This window comes from Hydra vulgaris, chromosome 15, assembly GCF_038396675.1.
Source record: "Hydra vulgaris chromosome 15, alternate assembly HydraT2T_AEP".
NCBI lineage: Eukaryota > Metazoa > Cnidaria > Hydrozoa > Anthoathecata > Hydridae > Hydra > Hydra vulgaris.
Window position 1 is genome coordinate 18,012,139 of NC_088934.1, and position 12,489 is coordinate 18,024,627.

Genomic DNA, 12,489 nt, shown 5'->3' on the forward strand with positions numbered 1-12,489 from the left:
TTTTCCAATAAATCTGTTATTTGAACTACTATCTTAATAAATTTTTGTATTCAAATAATTACTACTATATTTTACATAATCTCTTTAACCTGTTCAAGATATTTAATTAAAATTAGTGATCGACCGAAACCGAAATTTGAGCCGAAACCGAAAGTACCGAAATTTCGGTTCAGTGAAGCCGTAGCCGAAACCGAAACCGAAATTTTGGCTGAAACCGAAATCGAAATTTCGGCTGAAATTTGTAAAAGAATGATTAAAATCCTTAACCTTTTATGATCACCGATTTAAAGCAAAAAAAGCTATTTTACATATATCTAAGCAATCACCATGAAACATAGTTTAAATTTATAATATTTTAAGACATTTCAATAAATAAAATTATTAATTAAAGTAAGTTTCTCTGTGGAATACATTTTTTTTCCTGTTTTCTGGCAAAAGTTTGTTTCTTTCATTTGAAAGAATGTCTCCAGCAGTTAAAAACAACCTTTTTACTTCGGTAGATGTTGGTGGAGGTCTAAAGAATCTCTTTGCTACTTTTGCCAAACCAAATTTTGCTTTTAATGGTGTTTTCTAATATAAATCTATGAAACTTCAGACCTTCTTCGAAGTTTGAATCAATTTTTGAGATATTGTCAACCCAGCCAGGCATTGCAAATTGCAACACTTCAGCCCTCTGCCGTTTTGTTCTGGTGTCAAGGGTATTGTTTTTTTTAAAATTTTAATAGACTCAACTTGATCTGAAGTTGGTATATTTTCAGGACTGCCGGTAGTTATGAGTATTGCTTTTTCAGTTAGGAGATTTTTTAGAGTAAACAACTTCTTAAATGTGATGATTTGAGATTAGTAACTTAAAACTATTATGTAACGTGATTTCAATTAAAATTTCTACAATTGTTATAATTAAAAATTGATTTACTAACAAACGATTACAATTAGGAAGTCGTCATGATCCCACTCTAAATTAAAACTTAAAAAAAATCTTATAAAAGTTTCGGTTCATTTCGGTTGCGGTTTGAACCGAAATTTCGGCCGAAACAGGAAAAGTAAAAAAATTGTTGAAGCAGAAATTTCGGTTTCGGCCGAAGCCGAAAGTTTCCGTTCGCTAATTAAAATAGTAATTATATTTTGATTTAAATAATAATTAAACATTTATTTTTAAAAATGTTTCATTTAACCTGTTTAACTATTTTAATTAAAACTATTTAAAAGAGCAATAATAATTTTCCAATAACATAGGTTAGTTTTTTCAAGTCATTATAACAGGGTTAGTTTTCAATTACACTATGTACAAAAATTTCACTTTTATTTGGTTCCTGGGTTGAAAGTGTGTTTTCCTAACCTGTTAGGTTTAGAAAAGAAAGGAAATTGCTGAAATTTCTGAATAACTTTGCTTCTGTGACTGGGACAATGAAATTTGGAAAATCGAGTGTTTTCAAGAAAATTCTTGGTTTGCTTTTAATGCCGAGCTTTCTCCTATAATATTCCTGAACTACTAGAGTTGTCCAGATGTTTCTACAATTCTCCTAAACGCTCTAGAATGTTCAAGAAACTTTCAGAGCTTTGAAGAAACTCTCAGAACTTTCTAGAACATTCTTAAACGTTCCAAAAGTTGCTGTACAAGTATAAAAGCACAAGTGTTATGAACCAAAATTCCAATTCGTGCTATTGCAGACTGAAAGGATAACGATTCGTAGTTGAAGAGAAGTTATTTATTTGATATGGCATCAAGAGGTTGTTTGCATCCAGCTGATTCATTATGTAATGTGTGCAAACAATTTATAAAGACTAGAGTGAAAAAGTATTCTATGGAAGCAAGTCCTATATTGTGCGAAACCTACAAGGCATATTTTGGTGTGCAGGTTGGGACCAATATAAATCTTGGGCACCGCATTTCACATGTGAGTATTGCAAGAAAACACTTAAAGGTAAACTGAACAGTTGCTTCTTGCTTAGATAAATTTTAATTTATTTTTATAAACTTTCAATGCTTAAGATCTAGTTCATTTCAAAGAGTTGTAGTTTACAAAGTTTTGTAACAATTCGTGTACTGTAGGCATATACATTCCATCTTGAAATCTTCCGATATTTTGACATTTCCTGTCCTCAAACTATTATAATTCTTATGTATTGTTATATGCTACGTTACAGGTTGGTACAGAGGAGAGATGAGAGCCATGAAGTTTGCTATCCCACAAATTTGACGAGAGCTGATGCTACTTCTCTACCACTCAAGCAACTGCTACTTCTGCATGGTAAACTTAAAAAATTGTTGCAGCGGCAAAAATTCCCCTAGAAGTTATGTCCAAATTGTTTATCCGGACATACCTTCTTTTATCACCCCAGTACCTCACAGCCCCGATTTGTCTGTTTAGACTCCTCCTAGGCAGCATTGGCCATCTTTAGGAGAGAACAGCAAGTCAGATAGCGAGGCAGATACAGGAGATATGGACTATAATTCTGCAGAGGAAGTTGGGGATAGAAAGAGGTTTGCCTAACCAGAAAGGCATGAACAATTTTATTAGGGACCTCAGGCTCATAAAATCGAATGCTGAGTTTCTGATAACCAGACTAAACAGTGGAACTTGATTGATGATACAAGTCACAGATCAGAGGAAATGGCATCAAAGATTCTTCAACTTCTTCTGTCAGCGTGATGGGCTGTGCTTCTGTAACAATGTTGCTGGTCTATTCCAGGCTATAGGTATCGCTTGTAATCCTATTGAATGGCGTCAATTCATAGACAGTTCATCCAGTGGAGGCTCAAAGCACTGATGCTTCACAATGGAAACAACTACCTGTCTCTCCTGATGTCCCACTCTGTGCATCTCAAAGAGGACTACACCAGTGTCAAAATATTGCTGAGTGCATTAGAGTATGATGACTACGATGAGTGGTCATCAGTGACTTCAAAATGGTATCATTCCTCATGGATCTTTAAGGAGGTTTCACGAAATTTCCTTGTTTCCTCTGTCTCTGGGGCAGTCGTGACACTAAAGCGCATTATCGTCAAAGGACAATAGACAGAGTTTGCAGTTGTTCAGGGCTTCTTAGGTAATTACAAAGCTGAAAACTATGTGGAGTTGGTGCAGACTCTCAAAAAGAATTACCCCAAAATGGAATGCTGAATGTCTCTGAAAGTTCATATCCTTGATTCACATTTCGACAAATTCAAGGAGAACATGGGCAATTACTCTGAGGAGCAAGGCAAGCACTTTCATCAAGATATATTGAACTTTGAATGTCGTTACCGAGGACAGTATAACGAAAACATGACGAGGGACTTCATTTGAGGGCTACTTCCAGAGAGTGATTCATAGAACAATCATAAATCTAGAAAAACTGAACCTTGTTAAGTGGTTTCTGACTGTGTTTGTCTAATCCTTGTGCATTTTTTGTTTTTACTTGATCATAATGATGAAAATGAAAAAAAATTATTCAATTTTCACACAAAAATGAGTTTTCTGTGCTGTTGTCATGTAAGAAAAGTTTGTGCTTAATGAAGTCATTTTTTCACATACTTTAGACATAAACAATTGAAATATAACACTTAGAAATCAGGAACAAAATTGTGACACATAGCATTATATGGTACAGAGGCAATTGCGACAACAAGAAAAAGTCTAGAACATTTTTTTTTTAATGATATTGCCTCTTTAAGTATAAATTTCTGGCTTTATTTAAATTGTTGTGGACTTCCATTTAGAATTGTCATTTTTTTGCCCATTTGCGTTTTTTGGCCCATTTGCGTTTTTTTGCCCATTTGCGTTTTTTTTAGGAAAGATGCAAGTTGGAAATTATAAAATGAAAACTTTATGCAATATTAAACTTGTTATTAAGTTATTTAAAGACACATTAAGGCATTAATTTGTATTGTTATTAATTATTTATTAATTTAAAGCGTCCTTAAAATCTATTTCTATATTAACTTTAATTTGTTTAGTAATTTTTAATTATTGATATTTTTTTTTAGAATTTTTGTAAAAATCTGTTGCTTTAACTTATTTATCAGTATATTTATTTAAGTTGACGGTCAGCTTAGTCCTTGGAGTTCTTGGTCTACATGCTCCTCATTTTGTGGAGGTGGCAAAGAAGAAAGGAAAAGATACTGTATTCCACCAAGTTGTGGTGGTCTGCCTTGTTCTTTGTCTGCTATTGATTATGAAGAAAGAGCATGTACAGGAAAATGTATTGGTGAGTTTTTTTTTTATTCAACAAGGCTGTAGATAACGATAGTTTGCAGACAACAATTGCTTAGGCTGCAGATCACATCTGTTTAGGCTGCAGATGATTGTTTAAAACTTACTGGGAATTACTAGAAAAGTTTAAATATTGATAAAAGCAAAAGAGCTTAGTCACTTTTTTTTGCGACTGTCACCAGAGCTTGGTGACAGTTTTCAAATTTTTAGTTTTATGGTGACAGTTGCAAAGCAAATTGCATAAATCAGGAAAACACAAGAATTGGAGAAAAGGAGAGAATTTTAATACAGTAATGTACACAAAAAAGTATAAATAAAAATTTGAGCACATTGCAACAATCACTGAAAAATTATTTGATATAATTAAATGGTTAGTCTTGATTTTGAGAACAAAGGAACAATAACAAAGGATGATTTGAGAAGCTCCTGTGGCAATATTTATTAGAAAAAGAAAGAGATAACATTTCTCTCCCGAGGAAGGCTTAGTTTGTATTTCTAGAACAGGTTCAAATATACTTCAATGCACTTTAGCTTTTATTCCCATACTTAATTCTTCCCATTTAGTTCTTAGTTTTTACTATTGTAAATATTGAACCAATTTCTGTTTTTAAATAATTTTTTTTACTTCAAATAGATACTTCAATACGTCAACTAATGAAAATTAAACGAAAATAAAGAATTAAAATCTTTTCTTAAGATTAATTATTAGAAAGTTTTTAAATGTGTCTTTTTATAATGCTGTACATCACCAATGGTTGCTTTGTATCTAAAAGCTGAACTGAACCAGCTTCACTTAATTTTTATAATGCCACAGACCTCTGGTAATAATACTACAGTCCATCCCGCACAGTCCATCCCGCACTTGGCTTTTGCTTTAATTGTTGACTTAAAAAACAATTCAATTCAAACAAGTCAATAAAAAAAGTTAAAAATAGTAAAACAATAAGTAATTTTATGTAATTTTAACCTTTTAAACAGTTCTAATAAAATATTTGTGTTTGTGATTAAACAATTACTAAAAGATATACGTATGTTTTTAGTCACAAAGATACAACTTCCAGGAAATTTATATTGCATTGAACCTGAATCTGGTGGCTGTAGACCGGATGACAATACTGTTCTTGTCTTACGCCCAAAATCTACTTATTGCAATAACAAATTTTCTGATTTTGTTTTTAATCCGGCAACAGGTTCCTTATTTCATAATTGTAGCGGAAAACCTGTTTGCTCAAGAGATGGCTACAAAAGAGGTCATAAAATGGTGCTTAGTTCTCTCTGTCCAAAACCTGAGATGCGAGTTAAACTGCAACGGACTATATGTATGTTTTTTTTACAATATTTATAAAATAACATATTATATGTTAATTTTTATGCCATTAACCGTATTTTCAGGGCACTCAATTCAAGTACTAGATGTTTGCCTTGACCCGTTGGGCAGTACTTTAGGAAACAACGTTAATTTAGGGCTATGGGGAAGTTGCCATGAGGCGAAACGCAAATTTTTGATGCCAGGATTAGGCAAGCTTGATATTTGTTATTAATTTTTTGTTGTTGCAATTTTTTTGAAGATTTTAATTTTTGTTTGAAAAATATTCAGAGGATGGTCCAGTAGTTGTCACATTGTTTCAAGATGTTGTTAGCTTACCAGCTTTTAAATCTGATTTACGTTATCCGAATCATCCAACGACAAAAGGTCGTATTGACAATTTAGACCTTCCGACGTATACTTTTTCTAAAAGTGGAATTCGTATGTTTACTTATTTCAAAACTTCTCAATCGGGTTTTCACACGTTTGTTATTTCTTGCGATGACGTTTGCGAGCTGTTGTTTGCTACTGATGCGTCAAACCGCAGTTCAGTTGCAAAAATTGCAGGAACATCCGCTTTTACTGAGAGATTTCAATGGAATAAGTAACATCGTTTATATTGTTAGTATATCAATAATTATTTATGTACTTTACATTTATGCAGTCATTTTTATTTTGTTCAGGTACATTGAGCAAGAATCACCAATGGTCAACTTAACCACTGATACCAAATATTACATGGAAATTAATTTAGTGAATATTGGTGGATTAGGTCATGCTGCTGTCGGTGTAAAAATGCCCAGCGGAGAAATTCTGGCACCTATAAGTTATGACTATCTGTACTCGAGCAACGAGTAGATTTAAAATATAGTTCGTTATTCTAAACGACATTAAAATTTTATGATTGATTTGTGTTTTGTAAATAATAGATATAGAATAATAATAAATAATAAAGATATATTTGATGTAATATTATAAAATTATTTTATGTTTTACACATTTATTTACTTTGTGCTCACTTATCTGCTTATTTTTATTTTACAATTTGTTTTCATTTTTTTTTTTTACTTTAAAATTAGTCGTTGTTTTTTTCAACTGCTTGTTTCTGGTATGTTGTTTGTTTTTGTATAACCTTAAGTTAAATGTATCAGAATGTCAATTGTTTTTTAGTACTCAATATAAAAGTACGTATGCATTAATTTAAAAAAATTCCTTGGTAATGTTTATTTTTTTTAATTTATCACAATTAACAAGTACTTGTTAATAACAAAATTATTTTGAATAAATAAAAACTTTATATAAAAAAGAATAAAATCTCTCATCGTTGTCCATAATTTGCCAGCTAACCAATAGAAAAGGTAATTTTTTAACTAAAGATCCTAGTTTGCCAACATAAAAGGATGTATGGTATATGGGATGGAGTATAGTGCCCCTCCATCCACACACATGACACCCCTTATATACTGGTCTTGAGTAAGGCGGACGTGTATTTTCTAACCCTAACCCTAACGTTACAATTATTCGACGTTTTAATTTACCGCAAATTTAGTTTACAAAAATAGACATAGATTCAACGTTAAAAAACACGTTGTTTTTTAAGACTCTAACGCTTTGTCTACACTGCAACCGGTTTTTGACGTTTACTCAATGTTAACATGTTTGCTGGGGTTGTAATTATTGATTTAAAAATTGCGATGTAATTTTTTACCATATAAATAAAATATTTTACTAGTTATCTTGTTGTTTACTTTCAAATACATATATTTAATTCAAAAGTAAAGTAAAATTTAAACCGTTTCACAGTGAGTCAGAGTTTAACAAAAAGATCAAAACGAAAGGTAGTATATTGACTTTTTTAATCATTTGTAATTAACATGCATATGTTAATGGCGATGAATGTTTATCTTATAATGCACTTGATCAATTTTGTAAATCTTTTAGGATGTTTTAAAGTCAAAAAGTTGTAAAGTATGCGTGAAAAACATGGGAATACTGGCAAATTGTAGCGTTGACCTCAAACCGTTACAGCACGCTGTAACGGTTTGTGGTCAAAATGAATAAACTATAAAACCCACTTTTAATATTTAAAATTAAAAAAATTTAAATGACAGTTTTAACATGATGAAGCGGCGAGATTTGTAATATAAACTTTTAGAGGCCAAGTTGGAAAAGAAGATTAACAATATTGTAGATATCGAGGCTGACATTATTTTGAAGGGTTTGAATATATCGGATAAGATTAAAAGGGATTTTACTAGAACACGGTTTGATGCTAAGTACCACAACTGGTTATATGGCGATGTCTATCCTGTAGAGAATATTCAACCTTCAGATCCACTTGTTAATCCTCGTAATTAAATAATAATATATGCCAAATGAGCTGTTATGGACGGATGGAAGGTTAATAGATGTACAGGTGTTGCAGGAAATACTTAGTAGTAAAGATAATGAAGTAGTACAGCAGGGTGGTAGCTATAGTAATAATGAAGCACTTGCTCTGTTATTACAATGCAAATTATCCAAGAATGATTATCAAATATTGCGCTATGGAGCCAAGGAAAGAGGATATAGCAAGATGTAACCTTTATATAATTCAGTACAAGAGACAAAGGAGTACTGCATCCCTGCCTCTACAAGTAGGGGAATACAAGTAGGGGACTACTCAGCTGAGGTAGGACTTCAAGATATATTAAACCATATGATAAAGAGGATAATGGAAATTGCCAATACTTGTCTTCCAAATTCCAAACTTTTACTAATTAGCAAAGTTGGATTTGATGGCAGTACAAGATAATTTGTTTACAAACAGAAAACTGTATTTTCACGAGAATTGTACTCGTGAAAATTCTTTTGTTAAGGAAAGTCTATTCCTGACTTACTTGGTACCACTTCAATTGTCTGTAGTTGCTACATCTGAAGTTCTATGAGTTAATGAAAAGCCTTTATCAACTTTGTATTGTAGACCAATATGTTTAAGATATGTTAAAGAGAACAAAGATGTTCTTGTTCAGGAGCTAAATCAAAAAAAAAGGCTCTGTAGTGGATGTTCCTAGATCTGGCGGATATGGAACATCCAACGATGGTAATACGGTAAGACGTATTTCAGGGTATGCTTTTTAATAAAAATCTAACCTTTAAATTTTATAATTTAAGCTAAACGATAAATGATCTATAAAATATTTATAAATAAAAATGTTTTCAGGACTATTCTGTTTCTGCTAAAGTATTGGGTATCGACAAGGAACTAACCAAGTGTTTGTACATCATACTACGTACTGTCTCATGTATAGAAGAAGTAAATCCTGAGGCTCTAGAGACCGATTGCAAGGAGACAGCTTAACACTTTGTTTATCTACACCCTTGGCATTATATGCCGCAGGGTTTATACAAACTGTTAATTCACTCTCACCAGGTAGTTCGCAACAAAAGCTTACCTGCTGGTATGCATTCTAAAGAAGCACAGGAAAGCAGAAACAAAGATGTAAAAACTTTACAGAACTCTTTACACTTAAAGTTTCTGGAAAAAAACAAAACCTGGATTTAATGAAAAGACATCTGTGTAGGTCAGATCAAGTGATCAACTTGCTGCGAAGCAGAAAAAAATTCGAATTGCTTCTTCTCGAAGAAATTAAACTTTTACTTGTAGAAAACTTGTAACTTGTATGAACTTGTTTTGTTTATATGATTTCACCATTCAAAACATTTTTATTTTTTTATATGGGATGCTAATTAAATGTCTTTTGACCCTTAAAAACAATATAGTTACAATTGCGCGAACTAAATTTGGTTGTTGTTACAGAACATTTTCAGACGTTGCGCAAGCTCTAAATTTAAGTATGCTAATGTTAAATGATAATACTTTTCAAAAAATTGCGGTGATTGGAGCCTGGGAACACAAATACCCCAAAATGTTATTCCCTTGACCCCAACAGTGAAGGCAATGAGTTAATGAATGAATTTGTTAATTATATTTTACTAAATTTGACTACATTGGCATGTTTTAAATTTCATGGAATAATATTTTAGATTTTAAATCTTGTTAACTTTTTATCTCTGAAAGATTATTTCGTGAAATTTAAAAACTGCTAATTTAGTTAAATTTAGTATAAAGTTGTAACAAAATTTAAACCATTAACTCATTGCTCTAACTTATGGGGTGGGGGAATAACATTTTAGGTTATTTTTGTTCCCAAGCTCAATTTTAGTGGTCAAAACTTAACTTTTGATGTCAGAAATGGATTTTCTGACCCCAAAATCATATGATTATATTCAGACGTTTTTTTTGGCTAATTTTTGTTATATTTTGGCCCACTGTGCGTTTGCATAATCGTTTCTTTGTAATCTTAAAACAATTATTATCTAAAAAATTTGATACATTTTACATTGAATTTAATTTTTAATTGAAACTAAATTTAGTATAAATTTACGCTAAAACTGATGTTTTGTACATTATATCTGATGTTTGCAGTATATTGCGCAACGTATTCATGCTTACAAGTTTTGATTTACCGAAGTGTGCTCAACCGAAGCGTTTGCTTACTTATAATTGACGTTAAATAGGAATCTTTTAATCGTTTATTGTATTTTTATTTCATTTGACAACAATTCTGGTTATAATTTGTCTCAACCTAATTAACTTGCTTTTTTATGCATGATTTTGCTAATGTAATTTGAGTGTGTAAAAAGATTTTTTTTTTTTTGCATGTCTGAACTTAAAAAATTATTTAAACTGCAAGATTATGATGTCAAGGTGAGAAATTATAAAACTTTAAGTTTAAAATACTACAAATTATATTGATTTTTCCGCTTGTTAATTATTCTTATTTTGTTTTTTGTGTTACCCAACGGATTCCTTTATCTTTGAATATCCGACTAAGTCATTGCAAGCAAAATATCTAAGAGCAAAACAAGTAGTCTAGACACATTAAAAATGAGTCAGCAACGCAATTCTGTATGGTAACATATTCAGAATATGTTTCGAAACATTTTTAAAAGAACTTTTTTTTGCTAGAGGCATTGGCTTAAAAAAACAAAAATTTATAAAAATAATAATTTGAGCTGTTACCTCAACCTTTGGGAAATATAAATGAACTTTATACTTTCCAAACCAACTTTTGGAAAATATAAATGTATTTTATGTAATTAATATTATCTCATTTATTTGTAAATGCTTTTTTTAGTATTTAAGCTTTGTAATATATGGGGCTGTCCATAAGCTACGTCCACAAAATAGGGGAAAGGGGTTCTGAATTTTTTTGACATTTGTTGACAGGGGTGCATACGCCGTCTAATTTTACTTTTTTAAGTAAAATTAGACGGCGTATGCAGTCCTGTGTTACATATTCGCTAAAACTTCGGTATTTTAACATAGGCATTTATATTCTTACTTTTTAAAAATCGTGTTTTGCTTTAAAAAGACCAGACATGTACAGAACTAAATAAGCATACACGAGATATTTACTCGTAACAATATTATTTTTTCAAAGTTATTGTTGGTTAGTCTGCTATGCAAACAAAAAAGATTTATGTAATTACTTGGTCTACACTATATAATTTAAACGTTTATATCAGGGGTCGGCAACCTGCTGTTGATGCGGCTCTTTAGCTCCATGCACAAAAAATTATATCAAATTGAAATAAAGATTTGGTAGATGATTTTAAAAAGATTTGAAGTAAAGATGTTGGTAGCTCTTTAAAAATTCTGCTTTTAAAGTGCTACCGACATCTTTATTTCAATATTATATTAATATTCGTGCATGGAACTAAAGAGGCGTATCTTGACATCGAAAGAACTACACAAAGCTTGCAAGCCGCAGGTTGCTGACCCCTGGTACAAACGCTTAAATAATATAATGTAGAATTATGTTCATAATTTAAACGAGTAAGGTGTATATATTTTTGTGAACCCTTTAATCTTTATTTTTTTTGTTCGGAGTAAGTTTTTGTAGTTGCAAACTAAAAATATGTCCTTAAGTTAAAAAGTTTAATAACTTTTTTTCTATTTCTTTTACTTTTATTCACTTTTTGTTCTGAGCAAGTATTTTTTATTTTTAAATCGTTCCCTAAATAGTTTACTTTTAATCTCTTTTTTATTTTAGTTGTAAATTAGTCTATCTAAAATTTTTTATTTTTTTTATTTTGGGATGGTATAAAAGTATATTCAGATTAAAAAGTTTATTTCGAAGATCCTTGTGTGGCAAGCAATTTTCTTTTGCGGCCTTACGAGGACTCTATTCTTCATTTAAAAGAATTTGACTTCCTATTTGTACACCACTGAATGTCTTCAGAAACGTGTTTATTTATTATCTTTATTTATGTTGACGTAATTTTTTAGTCTCTGGAGGTTTGACAAGTTGTTGATAAGGGGGAGGGGGAGGTAAAAATTGCCAGAATATTGTTGACGTAATTATGGCCACTATGCTAAAAACGTATTGAAACGTAAATGAACTTTAACGTCAAAACTCTTTTAGTAAAAAAAGTTATACTTATATCTTGCAGATATAAGTATAACTTTTTTTACTAAAAGAGTTTAAGCTAACAACCATCTGACAGCCATTTCTTGAAAAGTATGTTAATTACTATTATATATTCATATATATAATAGTATATATATATATATATATATATATATATATATATATATATATATATATATATATATATATATATATATATATATATATATATATATATATATATATATATATATATATATATATATATATCATATATATATATATATATATATATATATATATATATATATATATATATATATATATATATATATATATATATATATATATATAGTAGTCATACTATATATACTATTATATTATATAAAAAATAAATATGTTGAAGTAAATAAGGAAAAAGTATAGAAATGATCGGTCTGCAATACATAAGTATAGAAATGACTGGTTTGGCGAAGACCCCTATTTTACTGTTCCTTAAATTAGGATCCAACCTTAAATAACAAGGTAAACA

At 30.6% G+C, this 12,489-nt stretch overlaps 2 protein-coding genes across 4 annotated transcripts in view; both read left to right on the plus strand.

Annotated features, from left to right (window-relative positions):
• LOC136072082 (uncharacterized) overlaps positions 1–6,462 on the plus strand; it is a 94,336-nt gene extending 87,874 nt beyond the window's left edge. For all 3 annotated transcript variants that reach the window (XM_065820278.1, XM_065820276.1, XM_065820277.1), the window contains exons 42-46: positions 4,024–4,191; positions 5,237–5,515; positions 5,589–5,714; positions 5,794–6,106; positions 6,186–6,462. In XM_065820278.1, coding sequence (XP_065676350.1) covers positions 4,024–4,191; positions 5,237–5,515; positions 5,589–5,714; positions 5,794–6,106; positions 6,186–6,360 — 1,061 coding nt within the window. In that variant the 3' untranslated portion in view covers positions 6,361–6,462. The remainder of the gene's footprint in view (positions 1–4,023; positions 4,192–5,236; positions 5,516–5,588; positions 5,715–5,793; positions 6,107–6,185) is intronic.
• A 3,634-nt stretch (positions 6,463–10,096) lies between these two features.
• LOC136092363 (uncharacterized) overlaps positions 10,097–12,489 on the plus strand; it is a 122,596-nt gene continuing 120,203 nt past the window's right edge. Inside the window, exon 1 of the mRNA XM_065820429.1 lies at positions 10,097–10,252. Coding sequence (XP_065676501.1) covers positions 10,205–10,252 — 48 coding nt within the window. The 5' untranslated portion in view covers positions 10,097–10,204. The remainder of the gene's footprint in view (positions 10,253–12,489) is intronic.